The sequence below is a fragment of the Colletes latitarsis genome, chromosome 2, assembly GCF_051014445.1.
Source record: "Colletes latitarsis isolate SP2378_abdomen chromosome 2, iyColLati1, whole genome shotgun sequence".
NCBI lineage: Eukaryota > Metazoa > Arthropoda > Insecta > Hymenoptera > Colletidae > Colletes > Colletes latitarsis.
The window spans coordinates 29,602,699-29,625,634 of NC_135135.1; the positions used below are offsets into that span (position 1 = coordinate 29,602,699).

The 22,936-nt window shown below is 39.9% G+C and overlaps 3 protein-coding genes across 5 annotated transcripts in view; 1 reads left to right on the forward strand and 2 right to left on the reverse strand.

Annotated features, from left to right (window-relative positions):
- The window catches only part of LOC143351757 (uncharacterized), a 58,147-nt gene extending 40,061 nt beyond the window's left edge, over positions 1-18,086 (reverse strand). The window contains exon 1 of one of the 2 annotated variants that reach the window (XM_076783621.1): positions 17,416-17,987. The gene's annotated coding sequence lies outside the window, so the exon portion shown is untranslated. Of the gene's footprint in view, positions 1-17,415 lie in introns of both variants that reach the window. The other variant, XM_076783622.1, reaches the window with a different exon arrangement.
- A 766-nt stretch (positions 18,087-18,852) lies between these two features.
- Positions 18,853-21,522, reverse strand: LOC143351952 (beta-catenin-like protein 1). Of its 2 annotated transcripts, none has more exons than XM_076784070.1 (10): positions 21,447-21,522; positions 21,247-21,379; positions 20,766-21,145; positions 20,362-20,693; positions 20,070-20,272; positions 19,821-20,003; positions 19,609-19,756; positions 19,375-19,541; positions 19,131-19,314; positions 18,853-19,063 (listed from the first exon to the last, which is right to left on the reverse strand). In XM_076784070.1, exons 2-10 carry the CDS (start codon positions 21,274-21,276, stop codon positions 18,975-18,977), a joined length of 1,716 nt encoding a protein of 571 aa, XP_076640185.1. In that variant the 5' UTR covers positions 21,277-21,379; positions 21,447-21,522; the 3' UTR covers positions 18,853-18,974. The 2 variants fall into 2 exon arrangements, with proteins under 2 accessions (XP_076640185.1, XP_076640183.1); XM_076784068.1 differs by having other exon boundaries at positions 20,070-20,293.
- A 26-nt stretch (positions 21,523-21,548) lies between these two features.
- Positions 21,549-22,916, forward strand: Membrin (Golgi SNAP receptor complex member 2). The gene is made up of 3 exons (XM_076784073.1): positions 21,549-21,655; positions 21,732-21,973; positions 22,129-22,916. Exons 2-3 carry the CDS (start codon positions 21,801-21,803, stop codon positions 22,625-22,627), a joined length of 672 nt encoding a protein of 223 aa, XP_076640188.1. The 5' UTR covers positions 21,549-21,655; positions 21,732-21,800; the 3' UTR covers positions 22,628-22,916.
- The last annotated feature ends 20 nt before the right edge of the window (positions 22,917-22,936 follow it).

Here is a 22,936-nt window from a genome sequence, read left to right on the forward strand (position 1 = left end):
CGTCCAGCGAGTGGTCTAGGGATCGAACTGCCCGGACTGTTGGCAGATACTTCCTCCCGGAGTTCCCCAAGGTTCTCGCAAGCTAAAATCGATAGAAGAGAGCGTCGCGTACAGCTGGATTCGAGGGAGAAATGTTCGCCAGTCTCTCGAGGGCGTCCGGGCTGAAGTTGCAAATAGAGATTCTCGGAAATTCTAATAAAACATCCCATGGCATCGCTCCACGGCGTTGCTGCTAAATAGTAGAATCGCGCGCGCGCTCCTGTGATCTACGCGGATCGAACGAGAGCTAAGATTACGTAACGCAAAGTCCTGTTTCGATCGTTGATGCCTTTAATGACGTTTGCAGGTGAAAAAGTTTGGAAACTTTTGAGGTGGACCGCGTATGAAACAATCAAAGTCGTCAAACAAGGGTATTCCAGGCGATTCCGAAGTCGAAACTCCATAAATCGTCACGCTCATTACTTCGTCGCAGAAGGAACATATTCCAAATAATAAAAAACAAGGATTTATACCACCACGAATACGGTTTCGTTTTTTACAGCGTCGGTTCGGTCATTTATCAGGCACTATGTGTGTCAGGATGCTCATGGTCGATCGAGTGGTTTCTTTTTAACAATGGAAAAATGTGCACGCTCGATATTTACGATAAATAATACGAAAGGAGCGATTTCGAGGACGTGATTAATAAAATAATCGTTATCCGATCGAGTCATCAAGATTACTTGAGAATTTTTGAATATTAACAGAAAAAATCTATAAAATTTAATTACCTAAGCAAGCGACCATATATTTATGGATCTTCAAACTATATGCAAAATCTTGTTGAGATACGTAGCTATCGCGTCACACGGCCCTTTGTCAGTGCAAATGAACTGAATCTCTGTTTAATGGATCAACGTAGACTGATGAGCGCTGATTCGTGTGCAAGTTCTAACACCCACCTCGCATGTGCTACGTGTCTTGAAAGTTATCCAATTTCCTGAATAAATTACTGCAAGTTTAAGCCAAAGCTTAACCTCAACTCGAGTAATCTTCCTGCCTTAATGGATGACACTGCGATGATCATCTATACAGTGGACTGTACATGCAATGCTAGAAGTTAGTGGGAAAAATAGACCTTTGTAATAGTCGACCAAGTTCTAAAAGAGTATAATAGCCACACCAAATGAAGAAAAAAGAAGCAACGCTCTGATCTGCTCAGGGAATTTAACTTTTCTTTCAGGAACTTTTTCTACGTTTTGTAAGCGTCCCAATGTTTAGGATCACCCTGTATCGTACGTGTTAGTGCCTAAAGAGTGGATACGTGTTACGGAAATTTAAATAATCAGGCAGTAAAGTATATGGACCGAGATGACGTGGGACATTAGCGAGCAGCCTGTTGACGATCCTGATTCATGAAGCCTACGGTGATGACGAGAATCTTGGGAGGTAGCTATCTTCTCAAACGACTCGTGAAATGGAAACTGGCACAATTTTCCGTGGAATCCGATTCGCGATCTGGGACGGAAATTATCGCGTTCCCGCGAGTACTCTCGCCATACGGGAGCATTAAAATTACGGAAATACGGGTTTCGAAGCTTGTCTATAGACAGACTCATGCTTATGAATGAGAGACGTTTCGCGAGTAACAGGTAACACAAATTTCGAATAGCAAACAAAAGACGATAACGTTAATTTTTCGATCCAACGTGTAGCAAACAGATTTCTAGAAGTTCGTGTTTCGGTCATCTATTATTCGAATAAACTGCTGCCTAACTCTGGTATATACAAATCACTGAGATATTTTCAGAATGAGACCAAATTCGAAATTTATGTGCAATGTGTATCTGTCGCTCTTTCAGCAGGTTGGCAACAAGTAAATATTTATCCTCAAAATTTGACACTGTTGGGACAAACGCGTTCCAAATAAACCATCGTTTAAAGTGAGAATCGTGTTGAATACAATGACGTTGAAATTTTTGTGAGCAACGTTCGATTTTGCGTAAGAAATTGGAGAGTCGTCGACCATCGTAAACAGACTTTGTAGAGTTTGGTACTTCGGTTTCTTGCGAAAAATTGTCGATAATCATTGCGCAAACCCGTGCATTCACCCACAACCCACGCGTACCGCAACAGCTCGTTACGTTACGCTTGCAAAACGCGTACAATTGCACGTGCCTGCATTTTCGAATCGATCCCTCCAAAGCTACAGGCCGAGAGACCCGTTACATCCGGTTCGCTTTGCACGCGATTACATCTGCAATCAAGACGGCGTGTCGTTCGGAGGTGAATTAATCGTAGACTCGGATCCCTGCCGGTTATTAGCTTTCCCTCTTGTTGCTTCGTTTTGCGCCTTCAATGCTTTCCTTGTGCCGCGTCGTACCGATTTTTCAGCCTGATTTCTTACCACGTCGAACCGCGCAAAACAAATTTCCAAAGAAACGATACTCTTTCTGTTCGTGACGCCGCGTTCCTAGATCATCCCGATTCGAAATTCTCTGCATAGCTTCTACCATCGTCTAAGTCGACGATTTAACTCGTAAGTAGATTATTGACCCCACAAAGTTGAAACTAATATTGTATAATATCCATTAGTTCATTATTTTTTAAATCCTTTATCAATTTGGTAAAAATCACGATTAAGTAAAATAATTCAGTTGAGACTCAGAGTCCACTTAAGGGTTAAAATCGTTATCCTTGAAATTTCGACGAACACGGTCTTTCGAATGAGAAGATTTTTAATGTTTTTCAAAACGATCGTCACCCGTGACTCGACGATACTAATCAAGGGTTAAAAGTATCGTGTGACCGACGCAAAGTGTTAACGATCGAGGAAATCGCCTCCGTGAGTCCAGTTTGTTGTCGAGGACAGAAACGTGCTGGAAAACCGTTGCTCGGATACACCGGGGCAGCATTGTATGCAAATCGGTGGATAAAAACACGCGTTGACCGGTCGCGTTCCGTCCAAAACGGTACGAAAACAATGTTCTCCGGTCCCGGAGCATTGCGACACGAGTTCGCGTCATACGGTAACGCCTCGGCTTATATGGACGTGTATCGACTCGATTCGCGAAAACTCGGATCTTTTCGCCATCGAAAAATACCACATCAACACGTTCACTGCCTATGGCCCGCATATGGGTCATAGAACCATGCTATTGGATACGTGGCCGAGTGACTAGACAGTGAACGCGTTAAATATACATTTATATTTATATGGTAATTAAAAACGAAACATCGTGGGCTTTTAAAATCCTAGAATCTAGATCCACTGTTCCACGCAGCGATGTTATGGGTTACAGGCACTGTTGAAGGATTAATAATATGTAAAATATGATGTAAATTTATTTCGAGATTCTGTGGACGACTAGGTGACCCAAAGTCACATCCCGGTAGGATTAGGGTTAACCGGTTTTTTTGCACGTCGTGTTGCATACGTCTGTACGCGGCCTTACATCGAGATCGTGCGTCGACCGCCGCTCGGTGACCCTAATAACCTCGTTGCCTGTTCCCGACGATCAATTAATTACCGCCTAATTGGCGTTGAAGCGCCGGTATCGTCGCGATAAACCTGTAACGCTGTAAGCGACCGGCAACGTGTCCCCCTAAGCCGTTAAACGAAAAACATCCACGCAGCCTGCACGGAAATTTATCGTCGCCACCGAGTATGCCTGAGAAGTTTTGAGAAGCAGAACTAAATCTCCTAATAAGTTTCATCGACTCTTCAGGGGATAAGAATCCGAGTTCTATCGAAGAAAAAGCAAAACAGTTCCTTTTCTTTCAATGGAAAGACGACACTTGGCCATTTATATAATTTTGTATTTAATTAAAGACTGAGAATATATTTTTTATATGGTCTCTGATAAAATTTTGTTAAAGCGCTAGAATGGATTGCGAGGTATTCGTCACTGTTGACGCGTTCACTGTCCGGTCTCTCAGCGGCGTATCCAATAGCGCGGTGCTATGACCCATATACGGGTTATGGACAGTGAACGTGTTAAATTTCAGTTGAACCCCTCTTGTTAAATTTCTGGGCGCGCCACTGACTCTTGCAAGGCAGTGCAAACACGCGGGGTGAATTGTCGAAGCGAATGGTCGCTGATGCTAACCACTGAGCTCGAATGGACATTTTCTAGGTGGTCACCCGAGCTAGTCATCCGTGCTGCAAAGAGTTAACGCGAGATGATTTGATATTACGGTAGAACCTATGCATGAAACTTTGTTATTCGAGTGTTCAACCATCCGGACGGAATATGCCTTTCTAGGGTACGGTAGAACCTCCGTTGCCTTGACCGAACAAAATATCGAATATTTCTTATTCGCGACAGTAAGAAATTATTTTAAGAATTTAATAGGCGAGGTACAAGTTGAACTTGCATCTTTGGGTATCAAACATAAATTCGCTGGAAGTTACAGACGCGAAAACAGCGACGACATACTGATTTCATAAAGCGCCAGGTATCGCGCCGTACTTCGTATGGCAAACATTTGACAGGATTAAACGGAGTATGCACAGCATTTAATATACTAAAACGAAACGATGTACATGGCCCAGACATGTGCTATGTAATTCCCAACCCGTTCCTCCAGCGACGTTAGCTCGCTACGCAAAAAGCACTCGAAGCAACGTTCCCATTTGCGAAACAGCGAGTGCTCGAGCTTCGAGAGGGCTCGTTGCGTTCAATCCTGGGTGCCAAACAACGAATCCATATTTCTTAAACTCAAAATCTATCTTGATCCAGGTCTCCCAAAATCAAACTACGAATCGAATTCACAAATCGTTTCCGTCGAAGGATCCATGAAATACAAAGAAAAACAATTCGCAGGGATTCTCAAAATGTATCCTGATCCAAATTTCTCGAAATCAAACTGCATACGAATCCTCTACGAATCGAATTTAGAAATCGTTTCTTTCGATGGACCCATCGTACGCGACGCGATCGAGGACTCGTCGATCGTTTCTCGACCCTTCTCATCGTGCCGATTTTCCGCCCGAAAAAGAGAAGCGGTTCTCCCTTTCGTGATCCCGCGAGCGGCGCGGCGTGGCGCGGCGTGGCGCGGCCACGCGGTCTCATTGCCAAATATGGCTGGCCGCGGTATTCTTAGCACTGCTCGAGCGCTAACGACACTCGCCGGAGCCGGCCGAGCGGACTGTTCCGTCCTCTCCGCGACCACGAAGACGCCGATCGAGCTGGTGGAAGACTTCGAGAGCCTCTCGGAGAGCAACGCCGACGTCCACGAAGAAATAGAAACGAAACGATTCCAATTACAATTAGGGAATCAACGTCCCCAGAATTGAGCACCGCTCTAACTATGTGCATTTTATCGTCGAACGAAAAACAACATATTTGGAATACCAGGTTGCTCAAGAGGAATACAAAATTAATCGAAAAGATAGGAACAAATAAAATTATGGAATATCGTAAGGAAACTAATTTTTTAACACTCGAAGATTCTATCGCGTTGCACCGCTGCAACTATGCGCATTCTATGATCTAACGAAGGCATATGGAATACCAGGTTGCTCAAGAGGAATGCAAAATTAATCGGAAAGATAGGAACAAATAAAATTATGGAACATCGTAGGGAAACTAATTTGTTTATACTCGAAGATTCTATCGCGTTGCACCGCTGCAACTATGTGCATTCCTATAATCTAACGAAGGCATATGGAATACCAAGGTTGCTTAAGAGGAATATTAATCAAATAGATGGGAACGAATAAAATTACACAATAAATCGTCGTGTTAATTTACACGATCTATCAAATTTCATGTTTCGTAAGTTGGATCGTTTTTAACGTTCCGTTTTAAGTAGAATGCTCGATGCAAGGCACGAAACGCTCGAACGCTTCCAACGCGGTCGTATCGACTTGGAACGAAACTTGGTTCGCCACTTGTTACGCGTAACTTCTGTCCATTCTTCATTCGCGCGGTGCGTCTGAATTGCATTATAGACTTTGTTGCAAGCCACGACCCACTCTCGACCAAGTTTCGGTAACTTAAATCTGATTAATACGTATGTACTTCAAACTACATAAACACAATCGATATGATTATGAATATTTATCCTTGTTGGTACTTTGAGCAAAACTGAACGATAATTAAAATATTTATTTCCACGTTCAGGTATCTCTTCAATAATAAAGTTTCTTATTTTAAGTAAATATTGTATAATATATAGAAGTTTAACTCGAAGAGCAATAAACCGATGATAAGCTTATTTAGAAAGGTAGCAGATATTTATAAATGTAGAGGATTTCGTATAACTCGGATATCTCACGTATAGTTGACTCAAAAAATATCTTTCAACCATCTTATCTCTCGATAAGACTCCCTACTAGGATCATTTGCAGATTGCAAGTCATGCTTTGACGCGCGTCAACCTTTCAAAAATCTTTTGCAACAGCTTCTGTCGACTTCTGTAAACATAAATCATTTCAAAATAATCGGATACCTCAGCAAATCAGGAATTACTACTACTTTCAGTGGCAAATTCTTGCATGATATAATTAAATTAATTTATGTAATTCTTGCTACAATTATTTAAAACCTCGTGTATACAGGGTGTTCGGCTACCCCTGGGAAAAATTTTAATGGGGGATTCTGGAAGCTAAAATAAGACGAAAATCAAGAATACCAATTTGTTGATGGAGGCTTCGTTACAAAGTTATTAACAATTAATTTTCACATTTTTAGTGAATACACATACCTCCGAAATCCTATTCACTTTCGAGAAAAAAATTCAGACTTATTTTGACCTCTAGAATCCCTTATTAAAATTTTTCCCAGGGGTGGTCGAACACCCTGTATATCAATCTACACATCCATTCTCGAGGCATTTAAATTTTTTTGATTGGATAAACCTTGGTGAAAATGAACTAGAAGCCGCTAAGAACACAGGTCAACGAACGACACCAATTATTTTCATCCGCGAGATTCGTCCTCGACATCGACGACCGCGATTATGTCACGAGACGGCGGTCGTGTACACTGTTCGCTACGCGAAGCAAATAATCTGAAACGGGAGAACCGCTTTACAGATAAGAAGAGGTTTTTCCGCGTGGCCACTCGAGATCGCAAGCCAAGTAAACAAGACGCAGAATCGCTCGATTTCATCGAAACCGAACGGAACAGGACGATCCCATCGAGGGGAAACGATGGAAAATGGCCAATATTTTCTGTGCGGGCACTCGTCGTCGAATCAATATTTTAATTAAACGTTCCGAGAATCAACTGCTGTGTCTTCTCCCTCGGGAACGTCAAAGAAGTTCGTGCCTCGCAACTACAACTTTACGCCCCGGAACCCGATCGGTTTATTTTAAATTTAAATCGAAACTTGGTCTCTCTCTGCGATCGGAGAAAATAAATTTAGAGTGGAATTAATAATTCGTGTTGTTGCTTGGCGAGAAATTTGCATTGAAAAATGTCCTTACAAGCTGTTGGAATACAATTAAGTTTCGTTAATGCGAAATAAAATGAAGAAAATATTGAAAACACAAGGTACTTTATAGTCCGAAGAGAATTTTATTATTCGTAACGAACGTCTAACTCAATTATTTTTGTACGACCGAAAATATGGGGGAAATTAATCGAATATAAATGCTGGCTATTTTCGTCGGTTCTGTTCACCCAAAGTTCCAGGTAGACGACCGCCGCGGACAATCGATAAATACGAAGCTTTTAAATAACAGCGTTCGATCTAAAGTACCCAGATATAAAAATTCTCGACATGGATTAAGCCGATGGATTAAAGACAGATATAATTTTACTTAAATAGAACTTGGATCGAAAATCGAAACGTCGTTGTTTCTATTTCTAAATGATTCTACGCCTCGAAGAGTAAAAGAAACTACCGTCGTTCGTGATTATTGCGACCCGTCGTGGTGAAATATCGAAAGAGAAACGGGACGTCTTGTTTGCGAAACGACGAGCAAGCGATTTCGGAAGCTCGAAGCAATATTTAATAACGACGAACGCGAATCAACCGATGAAGAGTCGCCAGGAACTCGCGTTATTTTCGGATTCGTTCGCGACATTGCAGCATGCAACAGCCCCGTAAGACGCATCGAATCGCGAGAAGCAAGTCGCCCTAAAGAAACCGTGTTTCGTCGACGACACGATCGACGTTAAAGTTCAAAGGATACGTGTAGGGCTGGCGCGCCTTTCGATTTCTGGGTCAGGTCGGAAGGGTGTGGTGAATGCCACGAGTGTGCTGATCGCTCGATGATTTATCGAAACAAGCCTGTAATTTTATCAGACACCGGAGACCTTCGATCGTTGGTCGATTTTCCGTGGAAAGGCGCGGCTTTTCCGCCGAGACTGACGAGTCTCCTTTCGCCAAATCATCTTCACGGCGTATTATAAAAATTAAACGATCAGACTATGTCCAAACGATTCGAGAAACGGCTCATCAACATCGACTTAATCGTAATACATGTCGTAATAATTGTAGACCGTGTTACTTGGACTTCTCACCACAAAGGTCAACTCTTGTTTTTCGACTTCGCAAAGATCGAGTTACTGTTAGAAGATATTTCCTTGTCTTCTCGTTTACGTACGTGGATACAATGGGATAGCAAAGTGCTCGCAGAGACTAAAGTTTAATTATTATCGAAAACAGATAGGTCAAGATCGATTATTTGACCCCCAGAGATTGCCTAATGAAAGACTACTTGTGGAAATTAAAATAAGAAAGATAACTTAGGGACGTTTGGTGGAAAAATTAATTTTAAATGAATATTTCTTTCCACGCCTTTGAATAAAGCTGTTTTATACCTACGCTTATGTAACATTTTCATCTTATTTTTATTCATAGCTCCCGCTGGCATAATTTGATCGTTCAATTCGGAGACAACCTGTAGAGTGGGGTTGTTGGATGCTTGCTTTTACCTCCAGCGGACACAGGAAAAATTCTGGTCCGGATAAAAAATTCAAACACCGAATAATAGATAAACTACCATTTCTCCGTTGTTTTTCGAACGAGAATAAAAATTTAAATTATAAAATGACACGTTTCGAAACGAATAAATGTCGTTTAAATATCCGAAGTCGACGGAGTTAAACTGACATCGATCTTCGAAATTTATTTACGCGGATGTTCGAATATCATTGACGACTGAAAACAAACTAAACGTCAACGGAACGACGCAGGAGCGAATAAAACAATTTAGTATTTCGCCCGCGCGGTTTCGCGTTGTAAAAATACTTGTTTCGACCAAACAGTAATTCAGGGGGTGGTGGTTTTATTTATATCGCCGTTCAAGTTGGATCATTGTTGCTACGGTATTACGGTACGCGGATCGGAAGTGCAACAGATGATTTATTACGCGATAAACTCTAATCCTGAGAAGTTTGATGCGATATTAAGACCCGCGCAACCAGTAAATTTATAACCCAGAAGGCAACACACACCGACGAAAAAATCTCTCGCCTTAAGAAACAGGTCACGTGTGTACCGTACGTGGCAAAAAACTCCGAGACGGCCGAGTTGCTTAAATTGAATTGCACTTGATTGCTTAAATTGGACCGGTTCAATTTTACCATTATTTCTGCTTTCGACTTAATCTTATCATTTTTCTGCTGTAACGCGTGCATCGGTTTGAACGGAAAATAAGGATACCAATGCTCTCGATTTAGCAAGTCGAATTACTTGGTACCTATCCTTTTCTGTTATTCTTTCTTTTCTTTTATTTATTTAGATAAGAATTGTTCCCATCTCTGGTTAGAGGTATATTAAAGTTATCTGCGTCGATCGTTGATTTGATTATCAGAGACAATTTAATTCTTTTACAAAAGAAAAAGTTATTTCGTTGTATTGTCCATTTATACCAACCTTCCTCTGCTCAGCCCTGATTTAGTCCAACTTTTGGGGCTTCTGCTGTATTTGCATGTATGCGCGATCTCCAACGTAATCCACGAGAGTATAGGCATTACTTTAGAAGTCTGTATCGTTGGTCGAACGAATCGAAAAGCTCGTCTTCGAAGTGGGTCAAACATTTTGGAAACGCCCCATCCCCTTAAAAATCTCTTTCCTTTGAATCGCGGAAGGCGTTTCCTAGATAAAGGGGTTCATTTTCGAAGGGAACTGGCGCTGAGATTAATCCGCGACGTGCAGAGGCGAAAGGACCACGGACGGAGGTGGCAGAAAAGGACCGGTGACCGTACCGAAAAAATGAATACGGAAATAAGTCTTACGTGGGAGGAAAGAGGCGGAGGAGGCAAGGTGCAAGATAGCAGGTTGCCGTGGCAAGGAAAAACAGGAGCGAGAAGAGACGAGGAAGAAACGAGAGAGACCTGCATAGACGCCGGGTGAGAGTGAATGGATCGATGAAACCGTCTCGACGCCACCGGGCGCCATCGCCAAAACACCGTCTCTCGCGGGCCAAAATGTCAGCGTTCATCGATCTTTTCGGATTACCTTGTAATTCGCCAAATTGCAACATCATTGGACGCTACGTGGCTTCCTCGAGCCGTTAAACCGAACGGTCCACGGCTTCTTTCGATCATTGGCCAACGATTACTCGATGGCTAGTAAACTTCAAAGAGCCTGAAAGACCTTCGAGAACGATGAAAGAAGAATCCAATTAGTAAATGGGCACCGAGACTCGTTCGAGGATCAATGAACGGAAAATCACAGAGTTCGATTAACATTTTGCCAACCATTTACTCGTTACGTTCGATATCGAGTTTAGGAATATGTTTGAATCGAGAACAATACGCTCGATACTTCCTAACGCGAGCTAAAGGTCGTACAAATATGGACTTTTCTTCTGGAAAAGATTTTAGAGAAAATATGAAATTAACACTTTGCTAACTGTTTATCGATTAAACTCGACGCTCGTCCCAGCATCGCGGCACATCCCTTTCTTTGTGTACTGCCGCGCAAGCCAACTTTGAATCGAGAACAAAGGTACGCTTGGTACTTGCTAATACGAGGGAAAAGGGTCATTTAAACATGGACCTTTGTACCGGTTTTAGAGATTTTCTATTGTAGCGGGTACTCGCTTTCAGAAGCTTGCTTCGATATTTAATGGGTACGCGTTGTGGAAATCTCAAACTGCGAAAGGTAACGCGACCGTACAGAAGCAAGAATCCCTCTACCAACGAGGCTAAAATTACTACAATTTGCCTAATGTCTCCGCGAAGTAAATAGAAAATTATCGAGAGGATGTTGAATTATAAAAACTACCAAGAAACAACAAGGATAAATCATTAAAGACTGCGAAATTAACACTTCGTTGACTATTTGCGGATACTCGACTATGTCCGTCCGTGAACAAACATGGAGGACCATCGACACGGTGACACGTCTTCCGTTAAACGTCTCGTGTTACGAAGCCGGAGACCTTTAAAGTCGTCTGTCAGTCCCAGCGATTGTGAGCTATGTTTACTGCCACTTTATCCGATGTCGTGATCACAATGCTATGCTTGCACACTTGAGGTTGTCGACCCAGACGAACTATAGAATTTTATGTGATACGATGTTTGTGCACCGATGGTTCTAACCGTCTCGTTGCGTGTCCGAGCCTATCAGGCTCGTAAGATTCGCTTATATTTGTTTCTTTTGTAGGATTCTGCGAATACTTTTAATGTCGCCGCGGCGTTGCGCGTTGGGCCGTCTGTCGGCGCCGTAATCAAACACTACCGACACCTTTGTAATTAGACCGCGTTCTGGAGTGGTCTCCAATCTTCGAGAAGGTGTAGGTGTTTTATTTAAGGGCGGAAACCACTGTGACGTATTGAAAAAATCGAAATTTTTGTTATCTGTTTTCAGTGCTTGGGGTTTTAAGAATGACCCCCTAAAATATACAATATTTATTATCGTTAACCTGCGGCCATCATTTATTTTATATTCCTAATCCAAAATCTGGATTAAATCGTTCCAACTATAATTAGGGTATCTTGAAAAGTCTTTCAATAATATCGAATATTATTTTCTATCGTTAATTCAGCAATCAAATCCCTGCGTTTATCATAGACTACACACGACGTAGTTTTGGGACTTGGAGGGACCAACGACACAGTGGGACTTGCATGCGCGTAAGCATGCAAAATAGCGCGAATCGGCGGGCCTCTTTGATCTAGAAAGTCCGCGGGAACTCGAGCAGAACCGTTCACTTTCGCGATTTCTACGGCGATTCTCTCTTTCTCGTCGCGCGGAACGCAGGGAATCACCGGGTCTCTGGGTCATATCCACATCAAACCGACCATTTTTTAAGTAAAACTTTTGGATCACGCTGAAATTTCAATTATAGTTTTCAACACCGTCGCGACAACGAGACTCGCGAGTCAAAATTGCACGTACGACTATTGGCAATCAAAATAATCCAAGATAATTAATTTGGTATATCCCGATACGATCTTTGTGCGATCGTAAGAATGTTTTTCTTTTGTTGTTCAAGAGTAAGGCACGCACGCTTGAATGGAATTGCAAAAGACGCGGTCGCGGTGCAACGAAAACACACAGTTCGAAAGGTAGCGACGCTCGAAGAGCAAAGATAAGTTTTCCGGAGACGATGACATAATCGATGACTGCGTGCATGCAAATTACCGTCGTTTGTTCGACCGGTACGCGGCTCTACCTACAAAACCTTGCCTCTGCGTATTATTAACGCAACCGATTGTTGCAAAATCGGGAGAAAAAAAGTTACATCGGAGACGCGTAATACGATGAGCGGACGGATGACGCAATTATTGAAATGACAGTGATCCGACTACGAGGGTCGTTCAATATGTTGTTTGCGAAGAACTCAGACCCGTAGCGTCTTACAACATGGGTGGTAACCACCCCCCTCTGGAGGCCCATAAAATTATTATCAATTTTTGAATCGTGTTTCAAAGAATTCTCAGACAAATTTTTCTTTTCGCTATCGCTGTTAAACCTTTCGGATTGTTCGGAAATCGAGAGTCCCCGAACGTTTCAGAATTCTATTCTCGAGAAACGGTAATGCAAATTAGTTAAACAATCTCGGGAATTCTCGAGAGCACGTTCGCTGGTTGGACGAACGTTCCAACAGAATTTCCATGCAAATCTCTCCGTGAAAGGAAAGTAACGTACGGATCGTTCCGTGACGAAGGATCATCAGCAGTGGGTGGCTTTCGATACTAATCGGCTTGTTTTACCGTGAATCTGACCTAAAAATTAGCGTAAAAATCCGAGGAAAGCGACTCTTGCGCGTTTGTTCTCGAGTAGCTCGCTCAGCGTTTCGCGGGGACTCGAGTAGCGATGCTCGCGCGAGCGCACACGAGACTTCCGGAGGAAGTTTTCGGGAAGTACCCGGAGGGAGGGACGGACGAAAACCTCGCGAGAAAAAAGATCTATACGAAAACTGGCGAGGTCGGGGCGGTGAAAAAAGTCACTCGCAAGAGAGGAAAAGAGATTCCTTGACTCCCCGATTTCCCAACCACTTATGGCTAATTGAGTCGACTTCACAGACTCTTTGAGCCTCGATTCGCGTCGAGCATCGGAGCAACGAGCTTTCCAAATTCCTCAGACACCCTCGAGACTCCCTACGCGTTTAGCAGCGGCGTGAACCAAAGGACCGACGACGGAGAGTCGATGGCTATTTATTAGATATTTTCTTATTTCTTTAAAAGAAAGCATTTTTCTACGATGGTCCTAATCCCCCAGTTGCGTGTACAAAACTATCAGACTATACTCAATATGATAATGCATTTAGATATCAACGCGAGTCCCCTTCCTCTTTGCATTTAACAAGTAGTGGTCTTGCCCCTTAAGTAATTCATGGTTCGAAAAGTATCTTGGAGAGTTTATAATACTAAAACTGCTTTATAATCGATCTTTACTTTTATAAAAATGAGCTCGAAAAGAATGCAACGACGAAAAATTCAATTTTCTTTAATTAGTCAAGACGGCGACCCAGATGATAAGGATAAATGATTTTTTCAACTAGTTACTCGAACTCGAGGCAAACAAAGATCGTCCGTAGAGGCGCAGGATACCTCCATGCCTCGTACACGAACGCTTCAACGACGAAGAATTCGCGAATCTGGGACAGTTTGATCGATAATGGCGTAAACCTGGCCGCGGCGATTCCAGGAATGGCAGCCTAATTGGATCCCCCTTAAATAAGTATTTCAATTTATCCGCAACGCGCCAGTTGCACGACAAGACAGCCTTTTGCGAAGAAGAGCCGCGAAAACGTGCTGGAAATCCTTTGAAAGGCCGAGAAATTCGAAGGCGCGGAACGATTAACAGGTATTAACGAGCACCGGTGGCGGATCAGTGTGTAATCGAATTAAAAAACACTCGCGTCAACTAGGTCTGGGACATCTCGAATTTTCTGTATTCCACTATCGAGAATGGTGATATTTGCCGATTATAAATCGAATGCCTGACTATTTGCTTCAATATTCCGGTGAAACCTCGATTTAATCAACACCAGTACAATTATTTTAAAATTGATTCATATTTTTAAGATCGCCTTAACCTATCACCTTGGTATCCATCTCTCGTCGGTATACAGGGTGTTCGGCCACCCCTGGGAAAAATTTTAATAGGGAATTCTAGAGGCCAAAATAAGACGAAAATCAACAATACCAATTTGTTAATGGAGGCTTCGTTAAAAAGTTATTAACAATTAAATTCAAAAATTTCAAATCGTTCTGGAAAAATTATTTTCGGTTGCGGGGGCCAATTATAATCATTTTTGGTCAATAGACATACCCTCGAAATCCTAACCATTTTCGAGAAAAAAATTCAGTATTGGCGGAACTTTAAACATTAATAATTTCTTAACGAAGCCTTCATCGACAAATTGGTATTCTTGATTTTCGTCTTATTTTGGCCTCTAGAATTCACCATTAAAATTTTTCCCATGGGTGGCCGAACACCCTGTATACTGACACTTTACCGACCGGTAACCTATTAATCGTCGTTTTTGGCGCCAACGCTTACCAACCGGTAACCTAACCTATTAATCGGTTCTCAAGAATACAAAAAATGTTATTAGATTTAATTACTCTACAGCTGAAAGCGATGTAATAATATTTAAACAATGCAATATATGAACACTTTCAATTAGACGGTGAAATTTTATTTGTAGGTTTGCGTTATTTCTGTTGTGCTTACGATTCGTGGAAGATTCGTTTAACTAGCATTTCGATCCGTGGCCAATCCAATGATCCTCGTTGAAACGAGGAAGCGCTTCAGGGTCGAATGTATGAAACATTTGTGTCACATCCCGGCATTAAACAGCGGCGAATTACGCTTTCGAAAATACCATGCGGTTTTGTTTGCCCGGGCTCTATTTGGACTTCGCAACCTACTCGTTCAAGGTCATACGTCGTCTGCAGCATACATAGCGATGCACCGGTGTGCATTCTGCGCCGACGAGAATCGATAAACCACGGCAAAGGGATTAAATAGTCTTCTGCATCTCAACCGCGAAATTTTCGCCCGCCAATTTTCGTCCCTAAGCTTCGAGCGTGGACAAACGTATGCATAGATGGCGAAATGTATGCAGGTCGATAAAACAACTAATAAATCAGCACAAAAAAAACAAGAATAATAGGGCACGAAGAAAAATAACAAATTCTAATCCACCTTGAAAAAATATAGAGATTTTCTGCACGCATTTGCGTATATAGGAATGCATTTGTAGATAAAGTAATCGGTATTGGTTATGTTCGAAAGTCGGTGGTTTCCTTTTACGCTACCATCGAACGCGAAATATTCAAAATTTTAGTTTGCACAAGGTCTCTTTACTCTAATAATTATTTTATTATTTGCTTGTTTTAAAAATTTTGTGTAAAACATTACTTCGTACTTTTATTTGTACACGCGTTTAACGAGTCTAGGTTAGATATCTATATCTATATCTATATATAGAAAATTTTATGGCGGAAAATACTACACGATTGGTCTACGAGAAACGAACGATAATAATTTCTGTCTTTGTTCGACTATAACTCTAACATTTAAGCATAACATTGTACTTAATACATGGCATTTTATAAAGCATCCATGTTTTAAATTCTCTTTGAACTGCATAAGTTGAAAAATAAAAAGTTACATAAAAGGTTAAGTTCGCTTGTTATGAAATGACATTAACGGTTTTAACACACAGTTGACAAATTTTAGATAACTCTAAAGCACAGGTATTACCGCGAGGACAGTCCGAAAATTAAATTGAATCTAGTTATCTCGGCGTCGAGTTAGTTTTTCCCTCAAGAGACGCAGTAATTGTTTCTTTAAATTATATGTTCGTGTCGGTCAACCGCAGTGTACGTCTAAATACATACATTAGCAAAGCAGAAAATGTTTGCAGGCAAATAGACTTTTGTTTTTCGTAAAACTAGTTCTTATAAACAAAAATAACTGTATATTACACACCTTTGCCCTTATAAAACGATCGAAGAGATGATAGATTCTACCTTTGCCCTTATAAAACGACCAAAGAGACGATAGATTCTCAAAAGTCTCAATGTTCCGGTCACGTGACAAACAATGCCCCGTAACAAGCACACATAACAATAAATTGGAAGGGACAGACGTTACGTCATCGTAGATGTAGGTACGCAGTAGCAAAATTGGCTTTAGGCTATAAAGACGTCTCTCAGCTGGAGTTACACGAGAAGAAACCCTATAAAACTTTCCAGCCTTCGACGCATTACGTTGCGCGAGCTACGCATTTATCGTCGAAATTATTCAAAGAATCCGGACTACACCGATTATAATCGCATAAGCGAAAGCTTCGTAGATAAATCCGAGACGATCTAATTTTAGTCACGATTTAATCACTCGGACGACGCTAATTCTGCTGTCGAACGTGTTTACGAAAAGATCGTATTAAACCACGAGAAACCGTGGTCACACGATATCACATTCTCTTTTTGTGGTAAAAGAACCAAGTCATTTAGAGGTGAAAGAAACTACCGTGAATTTTAATGATGCTATAAAATAAAACAGATATTTTAGGAATCCGACGCGAGCAACGCGTTTTTGCACGAAACGACTAAACGTGAACATTATTCGACACAAGGCCAGTCTCAACTAGTTAGACCACGTTGACACATGTTATTTCTGCTACATTTCCATCTGAATTACGTTACAAAACTGTTATTCAAATTGATAATATTAATCGTATGTCGCCGATTTCGATAACAGCTAATTATAAATGTATGGAAATTGTATAGTCATAGATCAATATATTCTAAATAAACCAATATATTTATTTAATGTAAGTACCGTCGTAACGCGCTAGCTGTACGTTGTATCGTACCCTAAACATGTAACATCGCGACCAGCAAAAAACCTAATCGTCACACAGTTTCAGATTTTTTTAATTAAAATAACACGTTGCGTTCATGTTTATATATGCACGTACGCACGCTCCGATCCAGAGCACGATATCAATCAATAACAACCATAAATGAATCGCGGAACAAGGGATGAAATTGACAGGTGACATACCGTGGTTGTTTCTCCGAGAGTTCGGAACTCCCTCGCCGCAGTCCCCTTCGAATTCGATCGGTGATGATCGCAGCACAAGAAGAAAGAAGATAAGCACAAAAATGAACACACGCGACACGCACGGATTTCTCTTCGTCCCGACACGTTCGCGTCAACTGTCTTTGATTTACATGCCGTGAAAAGCGCGAAATAAAGGGTAGCGAAAACACCGCGCACCGGTCGACACGACCAACAACCGCGCCTCTAAAGCTTGCAGGAGCAAACTGGCATTTCTCGTGCAGCAAACTTTCGCGCAAGGGCGCAGCGCGCGCTCCAATTGGTCGCGGGACGCGCGGCTAAGCCAATCGCGATCGATCGTTCACCGAGCGTTGACCCCCCTCCCCACTACCCGTATCATAACATAACGTTTCTGTTTGGCATCGAGGCGAAGGGTGGAAAGCTGGCATGCCGCGAGCGTATATTGAGCGTACCGCGCACGCGATCGAAAATAAACTTGAAAACCCGATTAATCGAACGTGTCTTCTCGATTCTTCAGAGAACCCACTCGCGACGATGGTTACTATGGAAGTGAGAAGACTTGGTGACACAATTGAGCGTGCCGGGTAAACGCGCATGCGTCCACGTGGGTCACCATGGTTACGGTGAGCCTGAGAGAAAACGCGCGCAACTTTTCACAGTTGTATAATTATGACTCTTAAATAATAAATGCGTCACGTTTAGCTAGGAAACTCGCTTTTCAAATAGCGTTAAGCTACTAATATTGATAACAATCGCACAACGAGCATTGTACACTATATTTACAGCTACAAACAAATTTTCACTTACTTGATATGTCAACTCCAGATGAGAAAAATATCGTTGATAATGACAGTACTTCACAAAGACGTTGTCGATAGTAAATTTTTTGTAAATGCCGAACAATTTTTGACGATAGTAATTCTTCCATAAATAGTTGGATAATAATATTTCGCCATAGTAATTTTGCAAACTATAAATGGTGTCTTCTGATTCGTATGGACGTAGAATTTCGGTCAAAATTGCAATTAACTTGTTCAAAATTGACATGATACGAAGGACGACAGCTTGTAATCCCTTCTGTTTTCTCACCCATTTTATTGACGTGCATTTACTATATCGATACGAAATATTTCATCAATGGGTAAAAAATACTTCACTGGCGATAAACTGTAATTAATTAGAAATTTTTAATACACGACTTCTACGTTATTAAAACATATAGCCTAATGTAAACCGATTGACTGACCGTTCTCTCACAAAAAAAAACAAGAACGAATATATCGATTAATCACTTCCGGATCGCTATGGCGCGAATTTCAAACATTGATTCACATACAAAATAAAAGTACTTCAATGTGTACGACACACGCCTTTAATTTTTTACAAATTGATTTTCGTTCCTATGTATAAAAAAGAATATTTTGTATGATATATTTCATGCATATATTAAATATTAACAGAGGATAGGACTATTACTTCTGATAACGATTTGAATACAGTGAGGATGACCAAAATTGAAATTCTTCATTAAAAAGTGTACATCAAAATTTGTCGATTAATTGCAATATGTGCTGCTGTTCTGCTTCTCTCCATTCCGAGTCGCCAGCGTCACCAAGATTTCCAGCATATTCTGCAGAAAGAAAAAGAATTGCATGCATTACGTACCAATAAGTCACCTTATAATAAAAAAAGCATACCTCTCATAATGTGCCTAATGGTTTTAAGAGATGCTCTTCTTTGAGCTAAAATTCGCGTAACTCGTTGTTTCACTGCTGGTTGACAACCGGTACAAGCTTCTAATAGCACATAATCTACCAACTGTAAAATGAATAGTCCGCCATCTAATCTCCTCAGGTACGATTCTTCTTCGTCTTCATCCTCCTAATAATTATGGTACTAATGAATGTATCCTTAAATGAAAACTCCTGCTAAATTACTAACCTTTGTATTGTTTTCGACTTCCTCCACTTTCTCAAGATACTTAAAATGAAGCTCCATCAGCCTATCTACTTTTTCATAATCATTTTCCGTGAATTTACTCAATAATCTCTGTCGTTGTTGGCCCTTACAATTTCTTAACATACTTGCTATAATCGACACTACATGTTCTATGATAAAAAGATTCATTATAACATTCTAAAACTTCATAAACAGAATATCACTAACTTTAATCACCTTCGTGTTCTTCTGCAGTAAGCATTTTTTTTCTATTCTTGGTTGGAGTTTTCATGAATAAAGGAAATATGGTTCTTAATCCAAGAATGTCTACAAATTTACTACAATTATCCCTCCCATCTGGGCCATTCATTGCATGATCTAATACCTGAAGTACGATGTTAAAATTTATCAATATTAGAATTTATTACAATATCTAGTTAAATTTTTACCTTAAGAGATCCATTTCTAGACATTTTTTTCTCTCGTAACATTAGATTCATAAGTTGCAAACCCTCTCCTCTTAAAAATCTATCTCTATTCACAGTTGCCATTAGACTCGAGCATAGTACATTAAATAAATTTTCCATCATTTCTTGCTCCTCGGCTGTTTGAGGATCATGACGTTTGTAATACTAAAACCAATATAAACGGGTAAACATGGTCAAGTAAAGAAGTGTGAAAGAAAAGATTGCACATACTGCTAACTGTTGTAGTAGTACATCAATACCATCAAGTTCACCAAGAAGAAGTCTATTTTCTGATGTACTTTGTAACAGAATGGATAAAAGTTCACTAGCATAAAGTTTATTAGCATCAAATGGTGCTTTTGCTTTAATTCTTCGTAATAGCCATTGCATCAATCCCTGTTTTCCAGCATCGGCACATAAGTCAGGCCTGAACTCTAAAAGATTTTCAAAGATAGCTGAAAATAGAACCCACTGCTATTAACTTATTAAATTTAAAAATTTCACATAGCTTGAATATAATTACCCAAAGTATTGTAAACTCCATCACTTTCTTCTTTTACTATTTCATCCAGCCTTTCTAAATTTTGAACAAGAAGAGCACAAACTTGTTGCTCTAACAAAGCATCGATAAGTGTATCTGCACCCTCTTGACTTTCATGTAAAATATCTACATCTGTTAACTCTTGCAAGAGGTCCACAACACCAACTGCTATGTCTGTATTTTCATGCGATAATAATTCAAGTAAAGAAGGTACAGCACCTAATTCTACCATTAATGGATATAGATCTGGATTAGTGGCAACAACATGAAGTTCTTGAAGAGTCTCGTGCAGTTCAACTTCTGATTCCATAAATCTATTATTACAATTAAAATTATATAAATTTTAAATTTGGTCTGCTAAATCTACTATTTTAAAGGTAACATACTTCTCTGGTTGATCAGGAAACTTCACTCTCATTTCTTGATTCCTGAGTGCTCTTTTCTCAAATAAAAGCACCATCCTTTTAAGCGTTGCCTCATCTAATGCTTCTACCTCTGGAGCTTCTGTTTCTACATATTTCAAAATATCTTGTTTCTCTTTTTCTGTCAATTGTGGTTCAACCACATCGTTCGCTGGGGAAGGTAAAGCAGCTCTAATTGGTGTAGGAGGTTCGCTACTCCTAACTGGAGTGACTTCAATCTCTCTTGTCTGTCTTTGACGCGCATGATATGGAGTTTTAATAACCCTTTTTGGTTTCTTAGCATTTTCCCATTCATCGTCGTCGTCGTCTTCTCCCGCCACTGGTCTTTTCGGTGTATTTGGCGGCTATAAAAAGTAACGAACTTTATAAGGTTAGGTAGGTTAAAATGAAAATTTTTTATGCCAATAAACTTCGAAACACATCTTAACGTTCACCACAAACATACTTTGTATGAGAGTAATTCACCGATATCCATTTGCAAAGTTCGGCAATATTTTTCTTTAAACAAATTAAGTACAATTACTCAATTCGATTGTTAGCCTCATGTAGTATATTTCATTATTATAAATGGCATATCACTGCAAATTGAAATAAATTTTAAAGATTATTTAAACCAGTTAAAGCTATATTAAATCATTTAATTACTTTTGTCAACTTAAACTTTGTGTCATTAAATAAAAATGTTCTGTATATAATGAAAGAAACGTAAAGATGTCAGTACCTTCTCTTTTATTAAAATGGAAAGTACTGCTATATTGTTGATTACGGAATTTTAAAGAAACAATACTTTATATGTTCTTAAAAATTATTATGAAGAAATTTATTAAATTTCACCGTTTTACAAACGTTTCGTAGTACAGTACTTCTTAAATGACATATTTATTGTATTGTAAAAAAACCTTTGAAATACTTTGATAACCACTGTTCCAGATACACGGTCTGACAGTGGTGTTTGTTCGGTTTGTTGTATTTGTGACTTTCACGTCATAACTATCGTGGATGTTAAAAGACGAATGGAAATATTTATTAAACAATATGGACACGTTATACCATCAAACAAACAAATTGGTCCAGGAAACTCAACATCTTTTCTCGCAGTTTGAGAAAAAATCGCCTAACCTAGACATCGAAGTAGAAAACACCATAGAATCAAAAATAAATCTCATCAACAGGTAGTGAACCAACAGATTTCTGTTTCAAATGCTTCAAAACGGTGCTAAAGATTTACAAACTTATGTATTATTTATTTATAACATACATATATAGTCATGTAACAATAAGCAATGATTAACAAAAACTATATTCGTTTCATGCATTAACTTTTTAGTAATTGCGAAAGGTTAGATGTACTCTGCCTGAAAGGTCCCATATCTCAAAGACAGAATGCTAAGATGAGAGTGGACCAATTAAAATATGACAGCCGTCATCTTACTGCTGCATTAAATTCTTGGCGTAGCAAAATGATGAAAAAGCAAAGAGAAGAAGCTGAAAGAGAAGCATTGTTATCTACAACATTCACTCCAAATGATCACATTGACATTATGATAGATCACAATGTTCAACATAATTCTAGTTTACGAAATGCAATTAATGGAGTGGATGATCTGCTTCAAAGCGGAAGTAGTATTTTAGATAATTTAAGAACACAACGAATATCTTTGAAAGGAGCTCATAAGCGATTACTAGATATTGGGAACACATTAGGACTTTCAAACACCACAATGAGACTAATAGAGAAAAGAGCAAGACAAGATGGATTTATTTTAGTTGGTGGGATGGTATTCACATGTATTGTTATTATTTTGGTTATAATTTATCTTACGTAGAAGCAGAATCTTTCATATACAAATATGCACAGGGTGATGCAATTAACAGTAATGCAATGAAAGTGTCCCTCTCGTCAATGTTGTAACAAACAATTACCTTTTTTGGGGCTGTATAAAATTTCATATGTTTTTATTACACTATAAGAGAAATCACATTAATTAAAGTACTTGAACTATTTAGTAATGTTAAATGCTTCATCCTTGATATACTAAATTGAACTGTTGTTATTGTAAATTAAAAATAAATGTATTTGTACATAATAAAACATACATTCGTATATTTAAAAAATCGAATTTCTTCATTATCCT

What these genes read in the sequence shown, in the direction of transcription:
- LOC143351952 (XM_076784068.1), bottom strand. Translation starts at nt 21,276, where the DNA reads ATGGATATCGGTGAATTACTCTCATACAAA. An exon ending in CTAGAAATGGATCTCTTAAG is followed by an intron (nt 19,757 to 19,820) that starts GTAAAAATTTAA and finishes ATCGTACTTCAG; the next exon opens with GTATTAGATCATGCAATGAA. An exon ending in AAGTCGAAAACAATACAAAG is followed by an intron (nt 19,315 to 19,374) that starts GTTAGTAATTTA and finishes CATAATTATTAG; the next exon opens with GAGGATGAAGACGAAGAAGA.
- Membrin (XM_076784073.1), top strand. Translation starts at nt 21,801, where the DNA reads ATGTTAAAAGACGAATGGAAATATTTATTAAACAATATGGACACGTTA. An exon ending in AAAATAAATCTCATCAACAG is followed by an intron (nt 21,974 to 22,128) that starts GTAGTGAACCAA and finishes TTAACTTTTTAG; the next exon opens with TAATTGCGAAAGGTTAGATG.